We start from the raw sequence: 26,622 nt of genomic DNA on the forward strand, positions 1-26,622 counted from the left end.
ATCCGTTGTCCCCCCCCCCCCCCGTCCCCCCGTCCTTTGTTCTGATAGGCCGTCAGGAAGGTACTTTTGATAGCTATTAAACCCCAGCAGGACGCTCCCTCTCTACGCACGGTCTCCACAGCGATCCCGACTCGGTCGGAGGCGGCAGATCCAAGACGAACACGCATTGCATACGCTCATTCATATTTATTTTGAACAGGACTAGCCGGTGTGTCACATGTCCCCCACCCCACCCTGAACTGTCTTTTTGCCTTTTCGCTTGCAATCTCACCCAGCCGGTCGTCCCCGTCACTATCGGCGCTCAGTCTCCCTCGAGCCCAGTCCCACCTGTGAGGAGGCCCAGCTCTTTCTCCTGGTTCCAAAGAGGCAACACGTTACTAGAGTGTCCACGCGTAGCGCCACCGGAGGTGACGACAGGCTTTCTCCAGAAGGGCAACACACAGTGCTCCTGAAATTCAGGTTGGATTGAATGTTCCTTGGGTTTGGGCAATCAAGGCAATACTGCTGTATTCACATAGCATGGAAACGACTGGCTCCCCGACACATAGAACAACAATTAACAGGGCTTGTAGGCAATTGTAACTGCTTGAAATCAGAGATGGTTGACAAATTCCTATACTCATTGAATGTACTGTATTACTGTTTTTAAAGATGATAGGATGAGCTAATATTCTAGTCACATTTTGTTATCGGTCTTTGTTTAATTTGTCTAAGGTATTTTTTGTATACAAAGGTTTACATTTTTATGTATATTTTTCTTGTGTACAAATTATGTAATATGTGTATAAACACTGTATGAATATCTGTATATAGTGTGAGAAATTTGACCTTGTTTTTTGGATGTACAAATAAAAGTTGCTGTGAGGTATTGGCTGATATTCTCATGCTTTGTTCTTTTAATTCAATTGTAATTCTTTGGCAAGTCGACAAAGGCACATTAAATAGAACGTGTCTACGGTGATTGTTGAAGAAATGTAACATCAAATTTGTATTAGAACTTTATTGATCCTCAATCATTTCAAAACTCTGAACACCTTGATGACGAAAAACAAGTTAACACTGCTCCAAAAACTGACTGCAATGTTACAAACTCATACATATTTTAGAGATGGGTACCCCACAATTATTGCGACATCAAAAAAACATGTTAATCTTTAATAGTTTTTTTGGATCATGAAATGTTAAATTATATTTGCCACTACTGAGCTCAACTAACAAAACCGGAGTAATCAAATACGGCCGAGTTAAAGTTCTTGTTTATATCCAGAAGAAAATACAAAGTGCAAAACCACAAGTATGAACAGGAGCAAATTATGTTTGAGATACTTGGCTGTGAAGCCATGGCACGTAAATCATCTCATGACAAGTGTTGTCGAAATATGACTGTATATTTCGACAACACTTATGACGAGGAACTTGCCGAAAGGCAACAACTGACTGAATGTGACCAATAGCAATCACTGATCCTCACACCACGTCCTCCCTGCTCCCGTTCTGCAGCACCATATACTTCTGCCTCGTTTAACTTGTTTGATCTGGTTACTCATTTCCCTCCAATTCAATTGTGTAATGTCGTTAGTGAACAGCACAGGACAGAAAGGTCAAATGTTTTCGGACACAGGAATTTAGCAGGTTGACGTTTCGTTTACCAATAATGTCGACAAAGAAAACCCAATCACCACCTAAAACAACACTAAGCAAGACGCAGAAACTTAGATAATCTAATCGGCACGAAAGCATAAAGAAAGCCGCATTATCATAACACATGGAGAAGAAAAAAAAAGCTTACTCAATTCAAAAGCGGCTAATACTTAAACCCATCTATCAACCAATACTTCAGCCATCATTAACTAAAGAATCTAAGCCAGTGTTCAGGACTCGGGCGATCTCCAGTCTCGTATGCTACAACGCATACCGCGGCGTCACACGTTCGCAGTCACACGTTCACCAGCGCGTCATTATAAGAGCAGCAGTGGACCCTCACTACAGCGCACGCGTCTCCAAGAGGACCCCCGCTGAAGGGACCGCGAGGCCCCGACCTAAGCCCCGCCTCACGCCGATAAAGTGCCAAACTGCAGAACCAGCTCCGCAGCCGGAGCAGCCTCCGGAGGGACCGACTCCCGGGTAGAGCGACACGGGATGCCTCATGCTACCGATGTATGGCTACTTTGCGTATCGTAAAAAAGGCATTTATAGTCTGTAATGTTAAGTGCAATTCAAGCCGAGGGCGGGTTGAGGGAAGCGACAGCACCTCTGCAACGTGAGGGGAAGACGAGAGTCCGTCGACTTAGCTCAGCGGGTGCAGTGGAATGAATGAGCCAAGAGACCTCTGGGATCCAATCAGTGAAACGCACGCCACTAAAGAGGGTCAAGGAAATAAAAGGTCAAATTTAGCAGCCTAGAGTCCAGCATAGCTCAAGTCATCCTTGAAGCCAAAGGCCTGGAGCACGCTATCCAGTGTTTTCATGGGTCCAGCCTTCTGTATACATTCTTCATCTTGATGGTAAAGGCCCAGCCACAGCATAAGAGTGAGGAACCAAACGGCCAACGGGGCGTTAACACAGCCAACGGGGCGGGGGGCGGCCACGGCCAACGGGGCGTTAACACAGCCAACGGGGCGGGGGGGGCGGCCACGGCCAACGGGACGTTAACACAGCCAACGGCGCCCGTTCAACAGAGCGGCTGGAGAGCTTCACATTAAGTCAAATCAAAAGCAGATATACAAAAGAAAGGGAATGGAGACGAGGGCACCGAAAGAACGGCCTCTGAAGTGAAGCCGTCTCGAAACGCTCGCCTTGAAACCAACCAATCTACAGCTTGCATTTTGGCCATTTATAAACACAGTGATTTCTTTATATACTCACTCAATCTTTTCTCAGTACACATATATATATATATAGATATATATCTATATTTATAAAAATGAACTTATTTACACGTCTGTACAGCCCCCTCCAATATAGCTCTGTTCATCTCCCAGACCATCTCATACACTCTAAGCATGATACCTGAGATTTAAATAGAACACTTCAATCTTCCCTCTCCACGGCGCGCGCACACACACACACACACACACACACACACACACACACACACACACACACACACACACACACACACACACACACACACACACACACACACACACACACACACACACACACACACACACACACACACACACGTCTGATGAGTTCCTCGGCGGCTGGGGGGGGGGGGTCGAGGGTAAAGACGTTGTGCAGAAGCCCCGCCCACATCCTCCTTAGCGTCCGCAGTGCGTCATAATCAGAAGCCCCCGGTCGGAGGAGGAGGAGCTCCACCTGGTGGGGGTCGGCGCTGCGGGGAGGAGGAGGGGTTCCCATGGAAACGTATCCGCTCGTCCCATGATTTGCTTCCGGGCGCCTGTCCTTGGAAGCTCCCCCCCACCCCCCCCAGCGGTGTCCAGGGAGACGGAGGAGGGCGTGGCCACAAGAGGGCCCCGCCTACTGGGAGGAGCCAGACCTCGGCCGGGAATACCTGGGGGAACGATTAGGGGACACACACACACACACACACACACACACACACACACACACACACACACACACACACACACACACACACACACACACACACACACACACACACACACACACACACACACACACACACACACACACACACACACACACACAGGTCAACAAAACAATACTGGCAGTATTAACATCTCAACAGACAGACACCAGACCCCCTAAAGCCCACATGGACAGGTGTCTACATCCTGCTCTGTTTGGGAGCTACTGAGTTACTGGTCCACGGGTTCAGCCGGTACGACCCTCGGACGGGACGACGTGGAGGGAACCCTGCGTACCTTTGAAGTCTCTGCAGCAGCTCGGACACCAGAGAGTCACAGATCCCCGGGTACGACTCCTCGGCGGAGAAGATGGCCCCTTGGAGCTCCTCCGCTGCCCCGGGTTTACCGTTCCCCGTCAGCTGCAAGAGGCACTGGGTTAGGACCTGAGGTCACTGTTACCGTCACTGTAAGAGTCACTGCGTTAGGACCTGATGTCAATGTAAGAGTCACTGCGTTAGGACCTGAGGTCACTGTTACCGTCACTGCGTTAGGACCTGATGTCACTGTTACCGTCACTGTAAGAGTCACTGCGTTAGGACCTGAGGTCACTGTTACCGTCACTGTAAGAGTCACTGCGTTAGGACCTGATGTCACTGTTACCGTCACTGTAAGAGTCACTGCGTTAGGACCTGATGTCACTGTAAGAGTCACTGTAAGAGTCACTGCGTTAGGACCTGATGTTACGTCACTGGAAGAGTCACTGCGTAGGACCTGATGTCACTGTTACCGTCACTGCAAGAGTCACTGCGTTAGGACCTGAGGTCACTGTAAGAGTCACTGCGTTAGGACCTGAGGTCACTGTAAGAGTCACTGCGTTAGGACCTGATGTCACTGTTACCGTCACTGTAAGAGTCACTGCGTTAGGACCTGATGTCACTGTAAGAGTCACTGTAAGAGTCACTGCGTTAGGACCTGATGTTACGTCACTGGAAGAGTCACTGCGTTAGGACCTGATGTCACTGTTACCGTCACTGCAAGAGTCACTGCGTTAGGACCTGAGGTCACTGTAAGAGTCACTGCGTTAGGACCTGAGGTCACTGTAAGAGTCACTGCGTTAGGACCTGATGTCACTGTTACCGTCACTGTAGGAGTCACTGTAAGAGTCACTGCGTTAGGACCTGATGTCACTGTTACTGTAAGAGTCACTGCGTTAGGACCTGAGGTCACTGTTACCGTCACTGTAAGAGTCACTGCGTTAGGACTTGAGGTCAGCTGATGTCAATTCTATTCTTTTAAAGATTATGGGATTTATGTTCCAACACTGATAATGACAGCGTAGAGCGAGCCAAGGCCCACCGGTTATCAGACCCCAACACTAGAACCGTTGACCCTCGACCCCCCACCCCCTCGTTATTCGATTTGACGATAATCACCTCAGAGAACAGCGGAGAGAAGATGGAGGCCAGGCTCTGAGACAAAGGCCTGCTCGGAATCTCCGGCTCCTAGACGCAAAAAGAAAAGAGCAGGATGTTGGAAACCATGAAAACGTTCCTTCCAGAATGTTGTGGTAGAACGTTGTTGTAGAAGGTCGTGCTAGAACGCTGTGCTAGAACGTCCTGCTAGAACGCTGTGCTAGAACGTCCTGCTAGAACGCTGTGGTGTCCGCACCTGCTCCTGCTCCGGTTGGGCCTCCACGGCGTCCGGGTCCTCCACGGGGGCGACGGCCGCTCCGTTGGGGACCTTGTGGGGGTTCTGCTTGTTAGGCTTGATGGTGCCGAAGACCCAGTCGTCGCTCCCGGGGTCGCGGCTGCCGGACGCCTGGTCGTCTCGCTCGCTGTGTGGGGAACAGGACGGACGGACGGACACTGAAGATGAGCCGCTGGGTGTGGACGGCCTTTGAGGATCACGCTTAAACTCCCTGTCCTCTCTCAGCCTGTCCACTGCAACGCCGTTTAAGCTCCCTTACCACCGGTCAACTAGCGGTGTATGCTAGTTAACAGTAACATGCTAAGTCCCGCCGTCTCTCCCACCTGTCAACCCATGTAGCTTAAAGCCCCGCCCCCTCTCTCACCTCTCAACCCATGTAGCTTAAAGCCCCGCCCCCTCTCTCACCTCTCAACCCATGTAGCTTAAAGCCCCGCCCCCACTCACCTCTCAACCCATGTAGCTTAAAGCTCCGCCCCCTCTCTCACCTCTCAACCCATGTAGCTTTAAGCCCCGCCCCCTCTCTCACCTCTCAACCCATGTAGCTTTAAGCCCCGCCCCCTCTCTCACCTCTCAACCCATGTAGCTTTAAGCCCCGCCCCCTCTCTCACCTCTCAACCCATGTAGCTTTAAGCCCCGCCCCCTCTCTCACCTCTCAACCCATGTAGCTTTAAGCCCCGCCCCCTCTCTCACCTCTCAACCCATCTAGCTTTAAGCCCCGCCCTCTCGCTCACTTCTAAACCCATGTAGCTTAAAGCCCCCCCCCCCTCCTCCACTCACGAGTCCTCCTCGTCCGAGCTGGAGTCCTGGTGCGACTGCTCCGCCTTCCAGCGCTTGTACTTGTCGGTCAGCTCCGCCAGGTAGGAGGTCTTCTTGGCGTGTCTCACGATCAACTTGTGCTTCAACAACTCTTTGGCGGTGGGCCTCTGAACACACAACACAACACGTGAACACGGGACTTGGACATATGGCCGCCCTCCTAAAGGTGACCTACTACACCACCAGGTGTGAGCGTGATTAGCCGTTACACGCCATTTGGAAAAACTGCCTCACCTGGTGGTATAATATGTCCCCTTTAGGGCACAGGAGCACTCAGTGCGAAGCGCACGTCCAACTTACAAAGCTGGGCTCCTTGTTCAGGCAGGCCTCGATGAACTCCTTCAGGGGTTTGCTGTAGTTGCCCTCCAGGGTGGGGGGGTTGTTCTTGGGGATGAGGAACAGGACCTTCATGGGGTGCATCTCAGAGTGGGGCGGTTCCCCCTTGGCCAGCTCTATGGCTGTGATGCCCAGGGACCAGATGTCTGCCTGTACGACACAAAAACAATTCTGGGCTCAAAACACCAAACTGGTCCAGTCCGGTCGGGGTCAGTTCCCCCTTCAACACTGGGCCGAGGGGTGTCAGATCCCAGTCTGAAGCGCCGCTCCCTGTCAGCTGTGGGAGTCACTGCGTTAAGACCCGATGGCACCGTTCAGCTGTTAAGGGCTGATTATGGCCCCACGTTCACACAACCCAAGGGGGCTACGGACCCCTTACGTCCTTGTGGACCCTCCTTGCGTCCACCGCAAGGGCGTGACGCACGCCTCCCAAACATGTTAACCTTTCGTCGAGACGACGCAGCAGCGAGGGCTGTGATTGGTCCACTTACTCAAACCCGATGCAGAACCATAAAGGTCCACGACTGCGTCGAAGCGTCTGCGTTGCGTGAATGTGGGACCATAATCAGCCCTTACGAGTTACTGCGTTAAGACCTGACGGAAGCTGATGTTGAGGTTCTATTCTTTTAAATTAATGATTCAATGGGAAGTAGCTAAATCCTTTGATTTGACGTTCCAACGCTGAGGCAGCGGCGTGGCGAAGGAACCGTTGGCCCAACCCGGGCGTGAACAACCCGGTGCTCCCCGGCTCCCAGCCCAAGAGGTGCAGCCCATTACAGCCCGGCAGTCGCCCACCGCGGCCAGGCGGCATCAATAATGCAGCGGTGAGCCGGGGGAGAGGCAAGCACGTGGAGGACGGGCGGTCCGACAGCAGCTGGAGCTGAGATCCCCTTCGGTGGGTTTGGACGTAGGATGTCGTTTGGGGGGATTTGACCCCCGGGAGATCAGCAAGTCACTGATCAGGGAACTTTTTTATGTATTTGACCAAAAAAAATCCTGGTCATAATTAATTTAAATAACGTAAATGAATACTGATAACGTGGTTTGTTTACCAAGAGGATTTGGGCGCGGCCATAAATACAACCTTACATCAATCATTTAACCAACCCGCGGGCTCTGGGGTCGGACAGCAGCAAGAACAAAGGCCACCTCAGGACAGATAAGGGAGGAACAGCTGCCTCATACGGGTATCAGTGGGAAGGAAACGATACAAACTGAAGAACCGGCGCCATCCCACGCCTCGGGCCATAAGGTAAGGGGGCGGAGCCTATATCCTGACCTTTGAGTCGTAGGCCGACTGCTTTATGACCTCGGGCGCCATCCAGAACGGCGTTCCCACGAAGGTGTTCCTCTTGATCTGCGTGTCCGTCAACTGCCCCGCCACGCCGAAGTCCGCCAGCTTCACGTCGCCCTGCTCCGAGAGCAGCACGTTGGCCGCTGGACACACACACACACACACACACACACACACACACACACACACACACACACACACACACACACACACACACACACACACACACACACACACACACACACACACACACACACACACGTTAATAGACGCAAGCAAATCCAATACCTTGTCTGTAGAATGCAACATAAAACGTGATGAATGTTAATTAATGCAACATAAATGTTCATTTAATCGAGATTAATGTCAATAGACGCGTGCAACACAAAAAAGTTACGCACAAACACACATCAGAGCTATATATTAGGGCTGGGCGATATGGAACAAAAGCCATATCTCGACATCTTCAAGCAGGATATCGATATATGATAAAAATCGATATTTGCTGATGCAGTAACATGGTTGCTGTTGCCGCGCTCCAGCTCGTCATTCTACTTCGGTGGCGCCACTGTGCCCTCATCTCCAGCCTGCCTGCGTCGCTGGGCTCGTTAACCTGCCTTGCTGATGGGGGGGGGGGGGGGGGGGGGGAGTTACCGTGGAGCTGCCGTTACTACTATAGCCTACCTACCTATGTAGGAGATTTAAAAAAGTGCCGTGAGTGGACGGGGGGCCGGGCCGGGGCAGAGCGTGTGTGAGCCGGAGGCAGAGCGGGAGAGAGATAAGCAGAGTTACGAAATAACAGGCGGCAGGCGCGGTTCGAAACTGCTGTTATCGGGATAAAATATGCTGTACTTTCAACACAAATTAAACTATATCGATGTTGACGATAGCGCCTCGTTCCATATCTCGCTTGAAAAAATATGGATACATTTCAAATATCGATATATCGCCCAGCCCTACTACATATGTCAGCAATAATCGTAATTAGATTCTCTCCCCAAATCGTTCAGCACTACTCAAAATCAGAGAATCTAACTAAATGTAAGTTGGGCCGCATGCAGAGGATCCAGAGTGACAGGGACGGACCCCGCGGTGCGGACCCCGAGATGCGGACCCTGGGGTCACCCGGCTGAGCCCGTCCCTAGAGGACGCTCACCCTTAATGTCCCGATGGATCTTCTTCTCGGAGTGCAGGTACTCCAGGCCCTTCAGGATCTCCCTCAGGATGGTGGCTATCTGCGTCTCGTCCAGGGCCCCCGGCTCCAGCTGGGGGGGGGGGGGGGGGGGGGGGGGTCCACACACACAACGTTGTTCAACCGAGTGTGTGTTAACACATTGTTAAAGGACAGGCGACCTGTTCTCAGGTGTTCCACGGTGACATCATCTCTTTACAACTCACCAGATCCAAGGCAGACCCTCCTCCTAGATATTCCATAATGATCCATAGTTTTGTACCCTGAAAAAGTCAAGAGAAGCAAGGATTCAGACCGCAGGTATTCACACGCCCGCGGTGGAAGGCTAGAAGAACACAGTCCCAGTTTAATGACAGGGCTTAAAGTTCAGAGCCATCATCCTAAGCTTGTTAGACGGCGTTAGTTGACTTGGATACATACTTCACATCCTTACCACTAGGCGCTGAGCACAGCTTACCTTGAGGTAGGATCCGTAATACTTGGTGACGAAGGGGCTGTCACATTGGCTGAGCACCGTTATTTCCTGTTGAATGTCTTCTATCTCGTCTTCCGCTTCCTCCAGGTCGATGGTCTTGATGGCCACCACCTTCTGGGTGCGATTGTCGATGCCTTTAAACACTTCTCCAAAGGAGCCTTTGCCTATCCTGTCCAGCTTGGTGAACAGCTCCTCTGGGTCGGCCGTGAAGTTCTGCTCGGGGCGACCGGTCAGAAGAGAGAAACACAGAAGAATAACAGAATTGACTTCATTTGAACGTGGCAGGAAACTGACGACATGTGTGGCGGGAACTGTCTGCTGCTGAGCTGTGGTGAACTGTGGTCGAGGAGATGGAAATCGCACAAGTGCAGCAGACCTCAACCCAACGCCCAACATCCTATAGAGAACTCTGAGCTGTGAACCTTTTCTCTGCCTCTCCCGTCCAAAGAATTGACTTATGTCGATGTTCAGCACATTGCAACCTCAGGGAAGAATCTACCAGAAAGTATCAATCAACACATGTCTGGCCGTCACAACTCATCGGAGCATGGCGACAGCTCTGTCATGTGCGTACTATAAAAACCAAACGCACTTCATCGGTGCTTTGTAGCGCGGCCCAAATTCTCAAGAATTTCACATCCTTATTAATCGTGAGAACCGCGGGCACGGTGGAGTATGGAATTTTTCACTCCCGTTATCCATAACCGCCTTCTCACTCAGCGCCACTAATCCTAACACCGGCCCTGTTGTGCCTTGTTGACCAACAAAGAAGTCCTTTACATACGAAGGTATTGGCTTTGGATTGTTGTACGAGCTCGGCCAAAGACCTGGCCACGAATGCAATGCACTTGTCTTAAACCTTTTCCAATGAGGGTAGACAGATAGACCACCTGCCAGCCGTCTGGCTGTGGTATCAGGGCGGGGCTGGGCTGGGAGGCATGCCGTGAGTACGTCCCAGGCCGCGCTTAACGACCTCCTGAATCAAGATGAAGTGGATGTGTATAAATCGAGGCACTAAACCCTGACTTATTGATTCCACTAAAAGGCTTACTTCCTGCCATGCCACGAGGGGATTGATAGTCGTTTATGTGCCCACTACTTCAGCTTCCTTCTTATTCAGCTGTAAGCCAAAACGGCTTCAAACGTAAATCCTGCCACCGTTTTATCATTTGCATGACATAAACGAGGGATTTCAGAAATTAGGCCTCATAAAGAACTTTCTGTACACCAGTGCTAGACAAACACAGTGTATCTAGGGCTAATGGGCTGAGGCGGAAACATGCATTCAGTATATTGAGGCTAAACATCTTAACCTGAGGCTGCAATGTCCCCCATACCGCGGTGCTTAGGCCCGGCTTGGCTCAGGGGCTTTGCCTTTCATAACTCCTGGGAGAATATCTCCCTGTAGAGGGCCACTAATGCACGGATGGAACACACGGGAGAGAGACGTCAACCCGTTGAGAGACGGAGTGGGCGAACAGGAAGGAGGAATGCTCCTTTTTTAGAGCAAGGAATCTATACAGAATCAACGAACAGAGAGAGAGGGAGACAGAGAGAGACACAGAGAGGAGAGACAGAGAGAAGGAGAGACAGAGACAGAGAGAGAGAGACAGAGAGAGAGACCCCCTCTCCAAAAGAAGGAGAGCCTAGGCAGTAGTACCCCATCCCTGTCATAACAACGGTGGGGGCAGTCATGCAGGTGGAAAGAAGCTTACAAAGAAAAAAAAAAAAGTGGCATGGGGCAGAGACAACATGGACACCGGGACCAAGTGATTTCAAAATGTTTGAAGCTCCCTTGATGTTTATCCAGTCAGCGGGGTCTACGGCCACAACTAAAGCTGTCTGAATCCCTCCCTCTAAAAGCATGCATCGGATCCACTCTCCCATCGGCGTCCGCCCCGACCTAGAGATGTGCGGTCCCTTCGCGCCCCCACGCCCGTCTCAAGCACTCCCTCCCTTAAATAATCTTGTCCAGAGAGCTTTTCTATTGACCTTCGGTTTACATTATAACCACAATCACTAAGAGGTCAACTTCCAAGACTGAAGCACACGGAACGAGGGCGGTGGAAAACACAGCCTTGAGTGTGGGGCCACGGCTTGCCCCGTCTCCGGTAGTCTTACATTGTGTGCATGGGGGGAAATGACCTAGTTTTCAGCCCTGTGTATTCTTGAGTCAGTCAGATTAAGAGCTGGCTCAGGTCGAGAAGGAGTTGATCATCACCTCGCTAGTCGTTGTGTACATGAACCATGTTTATTATCTGTGAACGGGCATGGTGCTGGTGGAAACCCTACAGTAAATCACAATGAGCTGGATTAATCATTAATGCATCGCTTGAGACTTTAGACTCCATAGAGACCAAATAATTACAGAGGGCGGGAGATACAGCAAGATAAACGTAACAAAGACTTCATAATGATTTAAAAGTAAGATAATGTTGACAGTCTAGCAGACGGCAAACGAGACAAACCTGCTCATTCTATTGTATTAAAACAACCCAATAAAACCAGCAGCCGCTACAGTGTGGGGGCACAGGATGGGTCCAAAACAACACACACACGAACCTCTATGAAAGTTCGAAATGCACCATGCAGTCATACAACGCAATGTACACTTTCTCCAGAGGTGAAGTGAGGAAAGACTGACCTGTACCCCGGGCAGCCTGCCCTGCACCGGGCAGTGAGCCATGGCGTCGGACCGGGGGGCTCAGCGGTCCTCACCGGGGGGCTTAGGGCTCCTTACCGGGAGCTTGGTGCTGCTGGTCCGCGGTGCCTGTCCATACAATGACAGCTGTTGAGATCCGAGGATCAATCAGAGATATGGTTATGGTAAAAGTCCTGACAACAACAACAGTGTGTGGGCGGTGGACCCGTACCTCCTCGGCCGTCTCTCTCTCCTCGGCCGTCTCTCTCTCCCCGGCCCTGTCTCTCTGCTCTCCTCGGCCGCGTCTCTCTGCTCTCCTCGTCCCTGTCTTTCTGCTCTCCTCGGCCCTGTCTCTCTGCTCTCCTCGGCCCTGTCTCTCAGCTCTCCTCGGCCCTGTCTCTCTGCTCTCCTCGGCCCTTTCTCTCTGCTCTCCGTGTCTCTATGCTCGTCCCCCTCGGAGCTCCGCTAGCTACTTTAGCAGCTAGTGGGAGTTAGCTGTAAGGCTGGCGGATTAAACTATGCAGAAGTGCGTCGGGCACTCATTGCGCGATTTAGACGACTTGCTTTATGTTCAAAGTAGTTCCCGTCCGGTTAGAAAACCAAAAGAAATAGCGAAGGAACCCCCACTATTGTGGAATGGTGTCGTTGCGGATCGTCCTCATCACTTTTCTGGACTACCTATGACGCCATCTTGATCGCTGTCGCTCGCTCATGTTTTGGGAGGACCAATCACAGCCGAGCAGAGGACCAATCACCGAGCAAAGGACCAATCACAGCCGAGCAAAAACAATAACAGCCCACGTGTCGACGCTCACATACAGTCACCAAAAAGTGTCACTTTATGAGCAGGGCCTACTTACAGTTAGTAGAAACCAATGGCCAGAACTGCTCATTTTTTATAGCAAGGAATCTATACAGAATCAACGGAGAGAGAGAGAGAGAGAGAGAGAGAGAGAGAGAGAGAGAGAGAGAGAGAGAGAGAGAGAGAGAGAGAGAGAGAGAGAGAAAGAGAAAGAGACAGAGAGAGAGAGAGAGAGAGAGAGAGAGAGAGAGAGAGAGAGAGAGAGAGAGAGAGAGAGACAGAGAGAGAGAGAGAGAGAGAGAGAGAGAGAGAGAGAGAGAGAGAGAGAGGGAGAGAGAGAGAGAGAGAGAGAGAGAGAGAGAGGGGGAATAGCCTCCCCCCCCCATCACTCCATCCATTCTGCTACTCTGTGACTTCGACAAACATGTCCACTCATCCATCTCCAAAACCTCTGAAGAACTTCTGGACGTCTTCAACTTCAGCCAACATGTGGATTTCAATTCGTCAAATACCGGATTGATTTCAAAACACTACTCCTCACCTTCAATGCCCTCAACAACCGGGCCCCTCCCTACCTCTCTGACCTTCTCCACCGCCAGACCCCTGCCCGTTGTCTCAGGTCCGCTGAGGTCAAGTCTTCCCCAGCCCCTCCGGTCCTGGGGAGACAGAGCCTTGGCAGCCGCCCCCACCCTCTCACTCTCACCCTCTCACCCTCTCACCCTCTCACCCTCCCCAACGACCTCCGCAATACCAACACTCTTTCATCACTCAAAACAGCCCTCCAAACACAGCTTTTCACCCTTGCTTTTAAGCTTTAGGCCCAATCCGATTTCTACCCCTTACCCCTTCCCCTTACCCCTTCAAAACAAGGGGGAGGGGGAAGGGGAAGGGGTAAGGGATAGAAATCGGATTGGGCTTTAAACGTTTTTAATTTTTATTTGTATGATTTAGCTGCTATTTTGAAATGTTTTTGAGCATTTGGAAAAGCGCTGTATCAATTTGATGTATCATGAAGCAAAAGTAACACAGAAACCTCCCATGCTTAAGTGGGTGTTCGGTCCTACCCTAAACATCTTCCCCAGGGGAATTGGTTAAACAGTTTTCATAAGTTTTCAGTTTTCACGAGTAACAATAACAAAAAAACATACATGTTCAATTTTTATTCTCAAGGCTTGTTAAACATTACACAGAATCAGAGATTTATATCTATCTCTCACACTCCCTCTTTTACACACACATACACACACACACACACGCGCACCCACCCACACACACACACACACACACACACACACACACACACACACACACACACACACACACACACACACACACACACACTTACACACAGTGGTCAACAAAACAATACTGGCAGTATTAACATCTCAACAGACAGACACAAGACTCCCTAAAGCCCACATGGACAGGTGTCTACATCCTGTTCTGTTTGGGATCACTTCCTGTGCCCTCGGTCATCTCCAGGGAGGACCTCTGGCTCCTCCGACTGTCCTTGCTCTCCTTCCTCTCTGCGCGGACCTCGTGGTCGTCGTCCTTCTTCCTGAACTGGGCCTCGATCTCCGCCGGGTCCATGTAGGTGTAGAAGTGTGCCATGATGGAGAAGATCACACACACAGCGACCAGCAGAGAGGCGAAGAGGACGTACTCCGCCCACTGGGGGGACAAAGACGCAGCGTCAACGTTACTGTCGTGTGAACTTCACTTTTGGGACCGTTCACGGCAGAAGATAAGATAGATACAACTTTATTTAATCCGAAGGAAATGGGGTTTTCCAGGGGGCAGACAAAGACACAGATGACCAAAGAGCAGCACGGATCTATTTGTGTTGGTGTAGCCAAATAAATAATTAAAAATCAAACCAATGTTAACTAATAAATGGTGCTTGTAGAACTGTTGTATAAAAGCAATATCACACTTGAGGTCGTGTTGTTGTACTGAATCTCAGCACGGCTGTGAAACAACTTCGGCACTCGGCCGAAGATTGTATAGAGAGGACTCCTTCTGTATACCTGCTCGGGGATCTGTGCGAGCTCCGCCACGATGAGCACGATGAAGTTTCCGATGGCCACAGTGAAGAGCCAGCCGGCCTGTAGCACGGCCTTCATGTTGCTGGGCGCCTGGGGAGAGAAGGGTCATAGTACCGTCAGCAGGAGATTCTAAGGGACGCCTTGTGCATATGTGAACGGTTCGTGTGATCAATGAATACATCCCTGTAAAAAATGAAAATCTGATAAAAAAATATATAAACTACTACAGAGGAAGTTGCACAGTTCTTTTTAAATGCAAAAGAGAATGATTCTCTTGTAATAAAAAAGTTTATTGTATTCCTTAATTATATGTGACAGCATCTTTAAAATCCATCCTCCACCCAATGCTCTACTCCGTGCGTACCACGGGCCACATGGAGAGTCATGAGTACATTGAGGTACTCATGACTCTCGTGGTCTTCACCTGTGAGTAGGAGAACTCCAGCCCGGTGACCGAGAACACCACCTCCCCCGCAGTAATCAGGAAGTACTGAGGGATCTGCAGCGCCATGTGCACCGAGTTGGGCTTGATGTCTTCAGCAACACCAATGGAGGCCGCACACTGTACACAATAAGACGAGAGATCTGTTCACTCAGACGATGGAGGAGAACGTGGGAGAACAAAGTAGATCAACCGTTTCAGTTGAGGTCAGATCGCTCCTGCCAGGGTTACCTTAGTTTCCGTCATGAAAGATGTTTCTGAATATCAGTAATACTCAATCTAAACCTGCACTATGTAACTTTTTCTGCTTTTCAGTACATTAAAAATGGATCTGAACACCAAAGATTCTCAAGAATAAATCACGCCCATCCACGAGTCAATCCATCCAGGGTACTTTTCGTTTGTAAACTAACTGAAAGCTACAGTTGGAGCTTTATTATCAGACGACCGCTACTGTCGTCTAAAGCCACTAGAGGGCGCTCGTAGGAAAACATGCATAGTGCAGGTTTAACACATACAAAGTCCATTTGTTTTATATTTGGTATTTAATACACTGATTTGTTTTCCCTATCTTTTATCTATGATTCCGATCTTCTTCAACTTACGTCAGGTCCGAAGGTGAACGAGCTGGGGATAATTAACGTGTAGGAGCTTCCAAAGCCAAACTCTCGTGAATATTCACAAGACTCTCCCCCGCTCTCTATAGTGAAGACGGTCCTGGAGAGAGAGATAGGCATTTAAAAAACAACTTAAGATGGAGTTCTGACTAAAATAATAACAAGGCGGAAAATATATAGAAATGTTTCTTACGATCCATATGTGAGCAAAGAGTAGTTTGAGTAGAGGGATTCATCGGTAATTCCGAAGTCCAGTCCGCCTGTTGATATATTCAGTGGATATATCCCACTCACAAATCTGAAAGGTTTTTATCCGGAAGAAATATAAACAAATAAATCGTGTGTAGCGTCTTAACATCACGTGGATTTACCTCCAGTATATATCCTAATATATATATATATATAACTCTATAATACAAAACTCACCTAATGGCATTGGCGCCTTGCTCTGGTTTGGCAGTTAAATCCTCAGTCTGTAATGGATAAAACCTACATTTAACTGACATTATTCAGATTTGATGTAGATAGATAAACAGACAGACATACAGACAGACAGACAGACAGACAGACAGACAGACAGACAGACAGACAGACAGACAGACAGACAGACAGACAGACAGACAGACAGACAGACAGACAGACAGACAGACAGACAGACAGACAGACAGACAGACAGACAGACAGACAGACAGACAGACAGACAGACAGACAGACAGACAAGGATAATTGTTTACCATTGGCCACTCTTGTGTGTTGTTTGAGGGGAGGATAACTGATTGTCGCTTGCCCTTGGCTAAGGTCAAGTTTTGACTGATCGAAGTGTTGTCAACAGAAACGATGATGAAATCTTCATCAAACGTAAAGTAGTCACTAGCCTGCCGGACAGAAAGAAATTCAATTAAATAGTTTATCATTACGGTCATTCACTAAATTTGTATATGTATTGCATACGTTTTTTTCTTGGATCAAAGGCATTTTATATTCAACATAAGAAACGCGAAAAAAGTGGAATATTGATTTAAAAAACCATAAAGTCATAAAGCGAAGGTGCAGATTTGGGCTGACGGACCTGTCCGGGGGCCAGCTGCACAGTGTGCTGGGACAGGGTCAGGGTCACAGGATCCCTCCCCAGGTTGATGCTCTTCAGCTGGCTTTGGACGCCCGACGGGAAGACAGGCAGAGTTTTCTGGAAGGTTGGTACGTAGGTACTGGGAGTTAGCACATTGCTTTGGTCTGAGTGTTGGTAAGTCTCCAAATCAGTTCTGTTATTGTGAACCAAAATAAATGGCTTTCTTACCATTAGGCTCTATTCGAACTACAGTTTGGTTCGATTCCCAACACTGGTATGTGTCATTGCTTTTCAGATACTCACATCAATTTCGATCTGGACCAGGGCGGCAGCGACAAAGGCCATGGCGGCGAGGAACATTCCAACGGTCATCCTCTTCAGAGGTCTGTTGGGAGAACACTGACCTCAGACCCATCATTGAAGCATCGTTCTTTAAACGATACACAAGAAATATCTCTTCTGCATTCCACCACATCTAGCTGATTGAATGAACATCTGTGTTTCCACAACAGCTATCGATGTCCTGTATTCATGATCTTCAACGATAAGCAGACTCACGTGAAGTTCAGCCCACATTTTCTGATCAGAGGGTACACCACACTGTCCATGATGGGAACCAGCGTCAAGATGAGGATGGGGTTCACCGTCTAACAGGGAAAGAACACGGATTGAGAATAACATAAAACGATGATAAGTGGGACCTGTTGATCCTCTCTCTACATTAGGGCTAAAACAAATTATCAAAAGGTCAATCAACAGAAAATGTATTCAAATTTCAATAATCTATTATTCGTTTCGGTCAATCATCAAATACAAATATTTGCTGCTTGGTGATTCAGAAAGTCAATCATTGGGTTAATTATTCATTATAGAATGAATACTATTTATGCTCTTGGATGCTATTCAGATAAAGCAAAGACATTTAATCAACTTTCACTTTGGACTCTGATTACTCGTGATGGCATTTGCTCTTATTGATTCTACTTTCTAGGCTGGATGAAGAATCGATTAATGGTGAAATAATCATTAGAGTAGTCGTCTATGCAGGTCATGGTTTGTTGCAGGCTTTCTCAACATCCACCCCAGTCCGTCGTGGGTTTACCTGCATCTGGTCGGGCTGCAGGACTAAGAGACCCTGGGGGGAGGGAGAGAGGGAGGTGAGCACGACTGGAGCAACACCTTCTGCTTCTGTTTTCATGGATGATTCAACGTGATACGTACAAAGTTTCCATCCATAGTGGTGGCCTGGAAAGTCCACCTTGAGCCCTGTGGATTGATGGTATGAGTATGAGCATTAACTCGGAACTTTAGACCAACATGAATTATGCATTTTATATAAAATGCGACGTTATCGTGAAACTGGAAGATGGGTTAAATCAGAATTACCTTTTGGTCAAAAAGTGTCCAGAACATGGGAAGGGGAATGTAGAGGAAGAGAACCTTGAGCACCATTTTGATTTGGGCGATGAGGAGTTTCTATCAGAGCAGGGAGAGAGGTAGGAGTTGTTGAATAGAGGCATACCTACCATATCGCTGCAAGGAGCTGTACTCAAAGTTTAAAACGTGTTTACAAAGGTTCTACCTCGTATTTTTCATCCGCCCAGTCCATCCAGTGAGTCCTCTTGGGGAATTCTTTGCCTCTGTGTCTGAATCGGTTCTTAATGGCAAACTGAACAGGAGAGCAAATTAACAAATGATGTCTAAATGACAACAGCTACTATGCCCGCGTTGACGTCGTGGTTAGGACCTGTATCTATACTCACTCCAATACATTTGCAGACATCCAGGAGGATATTCCCCTGTGGCTCAGCCTTGTGGTACATACCGCTCCCGGCGATGAACACAACTGTAAGGACAATGCGTCCTTTATCTATGCCGTACAGACTTTTCACTACACTTTACTGTTTGATGTATCGTTTAAAGCTGGAGACAGTCTGAGACATACCCAGTGCCACCACCATGAGGGCTGCCGGAACGCCGAAGGCCAGAGAGTAACACTTCTGCTGGGTGTGGATCCCACACTCCTGGGCTGCAGACAGAGAATGGACGGACTCATGGGTAAACAACGACTGCTCAGGGCTAGGTGCGCTGGTGTCAAATCAGCATCCTCTTCGTTCACTCAATTTACTTTGGGGGAATCCTGATTATTATTGAATTAATGTCATGGTTAAATTTCCAACGATGCTTGAAGATGAGCTTTAAGACGGGTTCCCCTCCGGGCGTACCTCGGAGGATGGGTGTGATGATGGTGGACAGCAGGCTCCCGGCGTTGATGCACAGGTAGAACACGGAGAAGAAGGTGCTGCGCTGCCTCTCCTGTGGAGGGGGGGGGGAGGAGGAGGCGGCCGGCGTGACTCACTGCTCTCCGTGTGTGTGTGTGGTGCGTAGCCCCGAGTGAACCCACACCGCGCGACTACAGCAGGCAGTGGGGTCCCACACCCGGTGGTTCTGGAGGTACCACTCACCTGGTGGTCCTGAAACTGGTCCCCGCCGAAGGCCGCCACACACGGCTTGATGCCCCCCGTCCCCAGAGCGATGAGGACCAGGCCCACCATGGACAGGGCTCTGCGGGGGGGGGGGGGGGGGGGGGGGGGGGGGGGGGGGGGGGGGGGGGGGGGGGGCGACAGCGCAGGGGCGTTAAGGGGGCAGGAGGTAGCATCTAAACGCTATAATATATACCGTCATAATTAAAGAGAAATTAAAAATAAAAATAAATAAATTAAAGGTAAGATCTATGAGCTATTTCAAATATATAAATATAATATCTATAGCGGTATTACTAAAGGTGATGTAGGTAGGGTTTCAGGGCTAGTATATACACCAGTGTTATAAAAGGGGCTGTAGGTAAGATCTGAGCGCTGATGATTAGCATTCTTCTTAGGTCTCAAAGCGTTCCACCCACACGTGGAGGGTCATGTTGTCGGGTGTGCCGTTCCAGTCGTAGTCGGTGAGGTCATGGATGGCGCTGATGGCCATCACGACCTGGCCGAGAGCGTAGACGATGGACAGGTAGATGATGGTCCTGCAGGTGGAGAGGTCAAAGGTCACCGGACACTTCTATTAAAAGTTTGGCCTGTGCTTGAGACACCAATTAGGTTAAAGCTGCGTGTAGGTGATGGAGTGAATGGCTGCAGTACAAAAGTTACATAGTGCAGTTTTAACGTTCAGCGTTTTCCTCTCGGGAGCTTAGAGGGCAATAAAAAACAAAATGGCGCGGGGTTTGACGCTCACTTAAACTTCCCGAGCCAGGAGTCGGCCACGATGGCGCCCAGGATGGGGGTCAGGTAGCATAGGGCCACGAAGGCATGGTAGATGGAGGTTGCCAGGTCATCGTCCCAGCGCAGGAAGTACTTGAAGTACAGCACCAGCACGGCTGCCAACGGACGCACACGGACAGACCGTTACACACAGCGGCTTCATACTGCGCTGAGCTGTGATTGGTTGAGGCCGCTCTAATGTATTGAACACTCTTTAAATTTGTTTACATTTATTTAACCAGGTAATTTCATTGAGACCAGAACATTAAACAACTAACGTTAAGAATTGAACATGAAGGGCCTGGGCAAGAGGCTCAACACTGCGAAACAACACAATCAAAAATACAAATTGAGTCTCACCACGCATGCCATAGTAGGAGAACCTCTCGCAGAACTCGTTGACCACGATGAAGAAGATGCTCAGGGGATAGCCGCAAATCACTATGCTCTGAGAGGAAGAGGAGGCAGCTGTCTCACAGTCAACCAATCACATATATACTAGAATAGGCTTCACATACCATCATATTTAATACTTCGGATGGAAAGTGCTTCAAATACCATAATATATAGTATAGAATATGTTTAAAATACCATAATCTATATAGTATAGAATATGCTTCAAATACCATCATATATATAGTATAGAATATGTTTAAAATACCATAATTTATATAGTATAGAATATGTTTAAAATACCATAATCTATCTATATAGTATAGAATATGTTTCAAAATACCATAATCTATATAGTTTAGAATATGATTCAAATACCATAATCTATAGTATAGAATATGCTTCAAATACCATAATCTATATAGTATAGAATATGCTTCAAATACCATAATCTATAGTATAGAATATGCTTCAAATTCCATAATCTATATAGTATAGAATATGCTTCAAATACCATAATCTATATAGTATTGAATATGCTACAGAACTACCAGTTCTCATAGTTGTTGCAGAATCCTAACTGGTAGTGAATGTATATTCAGAGCAAGTATACATATCTACACCCTTCTCACATGAACTAATTATAAATGGTTTCATATATTTACCGTCCCCTTCTTCTTCTTGACCTCCTCGTGATCTGCATTCACAAAGGGACATTCAGAAAGGTGGCCTTGACTTATGAACAGACATCTGAAACGATGAGCACTATCTCCTAAACTCACCAGCCATGATGGAGGAGTGTGGAACCTGCTAGAATCCCCTCCGGTCTGCAGCGTTGGGCCTGGTGAACGCTCCGTCTGGGCTCGGTGGACAGGAGATCCAGCGGAACAGTGAGATGGTTGGGTGTACAACAGGGCTGTATGTAAGGTCAGGTGTTACCGTAGTCCTGATGCGTCTCCCGGTTGGACTGTGTCCTGTTTTATCACACCCCTGTAGAAGGTCCACTACTTGACTCCCAGTGACTTATATACCCTCCCACAAAACCCACCTGTTGTTAAAATTACAACTTCATGTACGAGCTGATAACACAACCCTGATACAGGAGTCCATGCTGGCTGTATTAAGCAACCACAACATTGAAGACATGTTCAATGGGGTCGATGATAGAACACACTTTGTTGAGATTATTGGGTTTTCTGGAACCCACCAGCATTCACTTTATTTAATTTTCTTGGTTGTGCAGCACTTTGATTCTATGTGTTGGTTGACTGTACTCAAACTCACTTGCAAGCTAGGTTGGGTAACAGTGTACATATATAGAATAAAGCTGAATGTAAAATAAAAACAATGAAAGGACCTCCTTTGTACAAGTGCAGAAATATGAGTGATTTTATTTTAAAAGAAAAGCATTAGGGAGCAGTTTACAGCAGAACAGTGATTTTCTGTTAAATAAAAAATAAAAAACAAATAAAAATGCATTGCCTACCAAATAGAAGATATATATATATTTTCTTATAAACATTTCATTGAACACTAAAATGGTAAAAGCTTCATATTTCTCCCCAGTAGATCTGGACTCCACCTCACTGCTTTGGCAAGAAGGTTGCTTCCTCTTTTCAGTGTATGAGTCAAGATATTTTGCCAAAGACAAATATTGCACACACTCCTTTTTTTATATATATATACAAGAATGAACAGGTTTGAATACACTGAGTGTATGCAATGGCTTAAATATAAAAAAAACGTTCCGCTCTAAGACTTTGAAGTGATTAAGGTTGAATGTTAATATGTTCACAGTAGGCTCTTTGACATGTGTGTAACGTAGTGTGTGGGGACATGAGTGCACTCAGCATACATACACGGCCCATCAGGAAACCAACAGAGATACTTAGAAAAAAGTGAAATACTGTACATACAAAATACATACGCCTTATCAAAACGAACGCAGGTAAAACGAGGGGATGCTTATACTGTTGTCTGTTCTGCTTCAGATTCCCAGAGGAACGTCTTTGGAGGAGGCGATGGAATACAGAGTTCAGGACCAATCAGCAGAGACCTGTTCACCTGGCCGTTAGGGAGCGAGTCCGCAGACCTGTCCTGGTCCCCTTATCACCTCCAGACGATGACCCTTCACCTCTCCTAGGGTCAGGGGTCACGTCCTCCATCACAGCCCACCAAGTCATCGCACCAATCCCACGACAGCGACCAAACTCCTTAGTGTGCCTGTGTGCATCTGTGTGTGTGGATGTGTATGTGTGTATATGTGTATCTATCTACGTGCATGTGTATGTGTGTATGTGCGTGTATGTTTATGTGTGTGTGTGTGTGTTTGTGCGTGTGTGTGAGTGTGAATTTCCATCCTCATGGAGCCGCTGTCCGACCAGACAGTCCGAAGGAGAACCGTTGACGGGATCACGAAGAGCAGAGGAGCGGAGGCAGCGGGCGGCCCCCCGGCCTGACGGGGTCCCCAGGCCGGGTGGGGGGTCCCCCGGGCGGGGGTCATACCACGGAGGAGGTGCAGGGGACCCCCTGGATGGTGGCGCCGGTCGGGGTGCCGCTGATGGCGTTGAAGATGTGGAGCGAGTCCGGGAGGACGCTTTTCATCCCGTCTTCCACCGGACTGATCTGGGAGGGGACGGGACGGAGAGGAACAGGTCAGGGCACACGCAGCCCCGGTCCTACCTACGGTGTATTGATGGGTACAGGAGTGACAGGGAGTACTGGTTACGTTACCATCCGATCTGCTCGCGACAGCACAAAGGAAGAACAAAAGAAAGGCGCTAAACATACGAGAGATGGACATCAGTTACCGACGCCGCTCAGGGTGAACTCAATACAACTGTTCGGATCGGCACTGGTCGCTAGGCCCGGGGTCTGACAGGCACCAGTTGGGCCCGGGTTTGACACGGTGGGAGTGGGTTCTTCCTCACCTGCTCGTGCATGATGGCGGACAGCTCGCGGGCCAGGTCGCGGTAGTTGGCCTTCATCTCGTCGTGGTACTCCTGCTGGTCCTCCTTGATCAGCCGCTCGTTGATGCTCAGGCCGTGGCCGCACGCCTCCACGAACTGCCTGCTCGCACGCACGCAGGGAAACACGCTTATTAATGCTACCACTGATAGTTATAGTAATAACACACACAGGGAAACACGCTTATCAATACTACCACTGATAGTTATAGCAATAACACACACAGGGAAACACGCTTATTAATACTACCACTGATAGTTATAGTAATAACGCACCAAGGGAAACACGCTTATTAATACTACCACTAATAATAATTATAGTAATAACTGTAATCGACACGCCTCCACAGAACTGCCTGCTCGCACAGACCACAGGGAAACACCCTTTAATATTAATGCTACTAATAATGAGTGTAATAGATTTGTTTTGTTTGTGCAATTAATATATATTAATATTCAATTAGTTATAAGAATAACGGTATTCTTATTAACACAAAAAATGTCAATAAGAATTGATGTTAATAATATTATTAATAATCAACAATGAATGTTAATAAGAATAACTTATTGAATGCACTTGTAAAGTGCATTAAAAATCTATCTGAACCTGCGGATATCGTGTCATTGATTTTTCATTATATTTGTGTTGTTATGGTCTCACTCTCACCTGAACACCTCTTTGAGCTGCTTGACCTTGTTGTCTGCATACTTCTTGGTGCTGGCGTCGTCAAGGAAGGCGCGGGCATAGGCCAGTGGTCCGGCGTTCACCTGGGGGGGGGGGGGGGGACCACACCTCGTCAAACACAACTCTGATGCCTCCTGACGATAGCACCCCACACGATACAACCTTCTCTACTGCGTTGCTAGTTCAAAATGCACCTCCAATCATACTGAACGCTGGTGACTGTAACCATGGTAACTGAACGCTGGTGATTCTGTAACCACGGTAACTGAACACTGGTGACTCTAACCACGGTAACTGAACGCTGGTGATTCTGTAACGACGGTAACTGAACGCAGGTGACTCTGTAACCAAGGTCACGGAACACTGGTGAATCTGTAACCATGTGACTTCGTAACCATGTGACTCTGTAACCATGTGACTGTAACTGGTGACTCTGTAACCACGGTAACTGAACACTGGTGAATCTGTAACCATGGTAACTGAACGCTGGTGACTCTGTAACCATGGTCACGGAACACTGGTGACTCTGTAACCACGGTAACTGTACGATAGTGACTCTGTAACCACGGTAACTGAACACTGGTGACTCTGGTACCACGGTAACTGAACGCTGGTGACTCTGTAACCACGGTAACTGAACACTGGTGAATCTGTAACCATGTGACTCTGTAACCATGTGACTCTGTAACCATGTGACTCTGTAACCATGTGACTCTGTAACCACGGTAACTGAACACTGGTGAATCTGTAACCATGTGACTCTGTAACCATGTGACTCTGTAACCACGGTAACTGAACACTGGTGACTCTGTAACCACGTGACTCTGTAACCATGTGACTCTGTAACCATGTGACTCTGTAACCATGCGACTCTGTAACCACGCGACTCTGTAACCACGTGACTCTGTAACCACGTGACTCTGTAACCACGTGACTCTGTAACCATGTGACTCTGTAACCACGTGACTCTGTAAACATGTGACTCTGTAACCACGTGACTCTGTAACCACGTGACTCTGTAAACATGTGACTCTGTAACCATGTGACTCTGTAACCATGTGACTCTAACCATGTGACTCTGTAACCACGTGACTCTGTAACCACGTGACTCTGTAACCACGTGACTCTAACCATGTGACTCTGTAACCATGTGACTCTGGAGGTACCTGGACGCTGATGCTGCCCTGGAGCTTGAGCTGCAGGCGGATCATGTCCACATCGCTGGAGGAGCAGAGCTGCTGGATCTCGCCCACCTTCTTGCTCATCTCGTCGATGGCCACCTCGATGGGGTTCAGGTCTGTGTGGTGCTGGTACATCACCGCGATGCGCTTCTTCACGTAGGGGAAGCAGTGTGTCGCTGGGGGGGGGGGGGGGGGGGGGGGGGGGAACGCATCAACAGACAACACCAGGACCGCAGAGTCGCTCTCCAGCTTCGACAACAGACTCACGACTCACGTGTTCAGAGTTCACCTGGGCTCTGCATTGCCTCCCCCCCTACCCCCTTACCCCCCTTACACACTTACTGTACGTTGTACGTGCTGGCACTTCCAAATAGTACTTAGCATTGTGTAGCATCTTGTCCTAGCTATCTGTGTTGTCTACGGGGAATGGGTTAACCTAGCGAATGTCAGTTCTTGGCCCTTGGTTCTATGAACATCCTCACTGTACCGACAGCATATATTGTTTCTTTCTTCTGACAAATGTGCTCATTTAAAAGCGTCTGCTAAATGCCCTAAACGTAAATGTAAATATAAACACCCTGGGTTTTGTCCATAAGCTGTGGTCTGGCCACGATGAGTTGTGAGGAAGTGTTTTATCGTTCCTATTTGTCCCTAGGAAGATATCTTAAAGACGTGTTATCTTGTATTACGGATAACGAGGTACTTTTGGGCCATAAAACAAAAAAACCATAGAGGGCTGTGTGATTAGATACGAGGGCAGATCCTTGAAAAAGGGCTGACATCTTCACAATCTAATCTTGTGTTTCCACTCTGGCCCGAGCGCTTTCTGCCGACCAATAAAAAGCTTCGCTGGAGGAATGTTTATCTACATCTCTGTGGGGGGATGATATTGAAATGCTGAGGCTCACTTCAGGCGGAAATCATGTCTTTGCGGGTAAAGTCTTTTTTTTAACGAGTCAACCTACGTTTTGAGAGGGCTGTACCAATTAAACATTCAAGGTTTTTGAGTCAAGAAACGGAACTCATAGTTAAGTCTTGAATATTGGGCAATATTGGAAAATATTTCACTAGCTCCAATCAAAAACCTACATTTCTCCCATATGTTAACTCTTTAAAAACGCACTATATGGCTACGGCTACTGTATTAGCAT

At 48.3% G+C, this 26,622-nt stretch overlaps 3 protein-coding genes across 10 annotated transcripts in view; all 3 read right to left on the reverse strand.

Annotated features, from left to right (window-relative positions):
- Nucleotides 1–353: 353 nt before the first annotated feature.
- On the reverse strand, nt 354–12,711 carry LOC130373101 (serine/threonine-protein kinase 24-like). 2 transcript variants are annotated; one of them, XM_056579359.1, is made up of 12 exons: nt 12,247–12,705; nt 12,018–12,161; nt 9,356–9,586; nt 9,105–9,161; nt 8,863–8,971; nt 7,692–7,849; nt 6,377–6,562; nt 6,038–6,183; nt 5,222–5,387; nt 4,987–5,055; nt 3,851–3,972; nt 354–3,516 (listed from the first exon to the last, which is right to left on the reverse strand). In XM_056579359.1, exons 2-12 carry the CDS (start codon nt 12,057–12,059, stop codon nt 3,483–3,485), a joined length of 1,320 nt encoding a protein of 439 aa, XP_056435334.1. In that variant the 5' UTR covers nt 12,060–12,161; nt 12,247–12,705; the 3' UTR covers nt 354–3,482. The 2 variants fall into 2 exon arrangements, with proteins under 2 accessions (XP_056435334.1, XP_056435335.1); XM_056579360.1 differs by having other exon boundaries at nt 355–3,516; nt 12,018–12,143; nt 12,247–12,711.
- Nucleotides 12,712–14,116: 1,405 nt separating this feature from the next.
- On the reverse strand, nt 14,117–20,628 carry LOC130373099 (solute carrier family 15 member 1-like). The gene is given in 21 exon segments (XM_056579353.1): nt 14,117–14,487; nt 14,844–14,951; nt 15,286–15,423; nt 15,909–16,020; nt 16,114–16,218; nt 16,347–16,393; nt 16,655–16,846; nt 17,038–17,106; nt 17,293–17,374; nt 17,548–17,636; nt 18,092–18,124; nt 18,211–18,255; nt 18,376–18,465; nt 18,572–18,658; nt 18,753–18,835; nt 18,935–19,018; nt 19,215–19,305; nt 19,455–19,554; nt 19,892–20,011; nt 20,221–20,362; nt 20,607–20,628. Coding segments are annotated over 21 exon segments (2,064 nt in total). The 5' UTR covers nt 20,614–20,628; the 3' UTR covers nt 14,117–14,247.
- A 785-nt stretch (nt 20,629–21,413) lies between these two features.
- LOC130373081 (dedicator of cytokinesis protein 9-like) overlaps nt 21,414–26,622 on the reverse strand; it is a 94,360-nt gene continuing 89,151 nt past the window's right edge. For 5 of the 7 annotated variants that reach the window (XM_056579319.1, XM_056579316.1, XM_056579313.1 and 2 more), the window contains 4 exons: nt 25,457–25,647; nt 24,273–24,373; nt 23,570–23,708; nt 21,415–23,264 (listed from right to left, as the gene is read on the reverse strand). In XM_056579319.1, coding sequence (XP_056435294.1) covers nt 23,139–23,264; nt 23,570–23,708; nt 24,273–24,373; nt 25,457–25,647 — 557 coding nt within the window. In that variant the 3' untranslated portion in view covers nt 21,415–23,138. Of the gene's footprint in view, nt 23,265–23,569; nt 23,709–24,272; nt 24,374–25,456; nt 25,648–26,622 lie in introns of all 7 variants that reach the window. The other 2 variants (XM_056579314.1, XM_056579315.1) reach the window with 2 other exon arrangements.

The sequence above is a fragment of the Gadus chalcogrammus genome, chromosome 20 (assembly GCF_026213295.1).
Source record: "Gadus chalcogrammus isolate NIFS_2021 chromosome 20, NIFS_Gcha_1.0, whole genome shotgun sequence".
Taxonomy (NCBI): Eukaryota; Metazoa; Chordata; class Actinopteri; order Gadiformes; family Gadidae; genus Gadus; species Gadus chalcogrammus.

Excerpts from the sequence above, each read along its gene's own strand:
- LOC130373101 (XM_056579359.1), bottom strand. The coding sequence starts at position 12,059 with ATGGCTCACTGCCCGGTGCAGGGCAGGCTGCCCGGGGTACAG. Across the intron at positions 9,587-12,017 it reads GCAGGCTGCCCGGGGTACAG|AACTTCACGGCCGACCCAGA; the intron begins GTCAGTCTTTCC and ends CGCCCCGAGCAG. Across the intron at positions 9,162-9,355 it reads ATTACGGATCCTACCTCAAG|GGTACAAAACTATGGATCAT; the intron begins GTAAGCTGTGCT and ends TGACTTTTTCAG.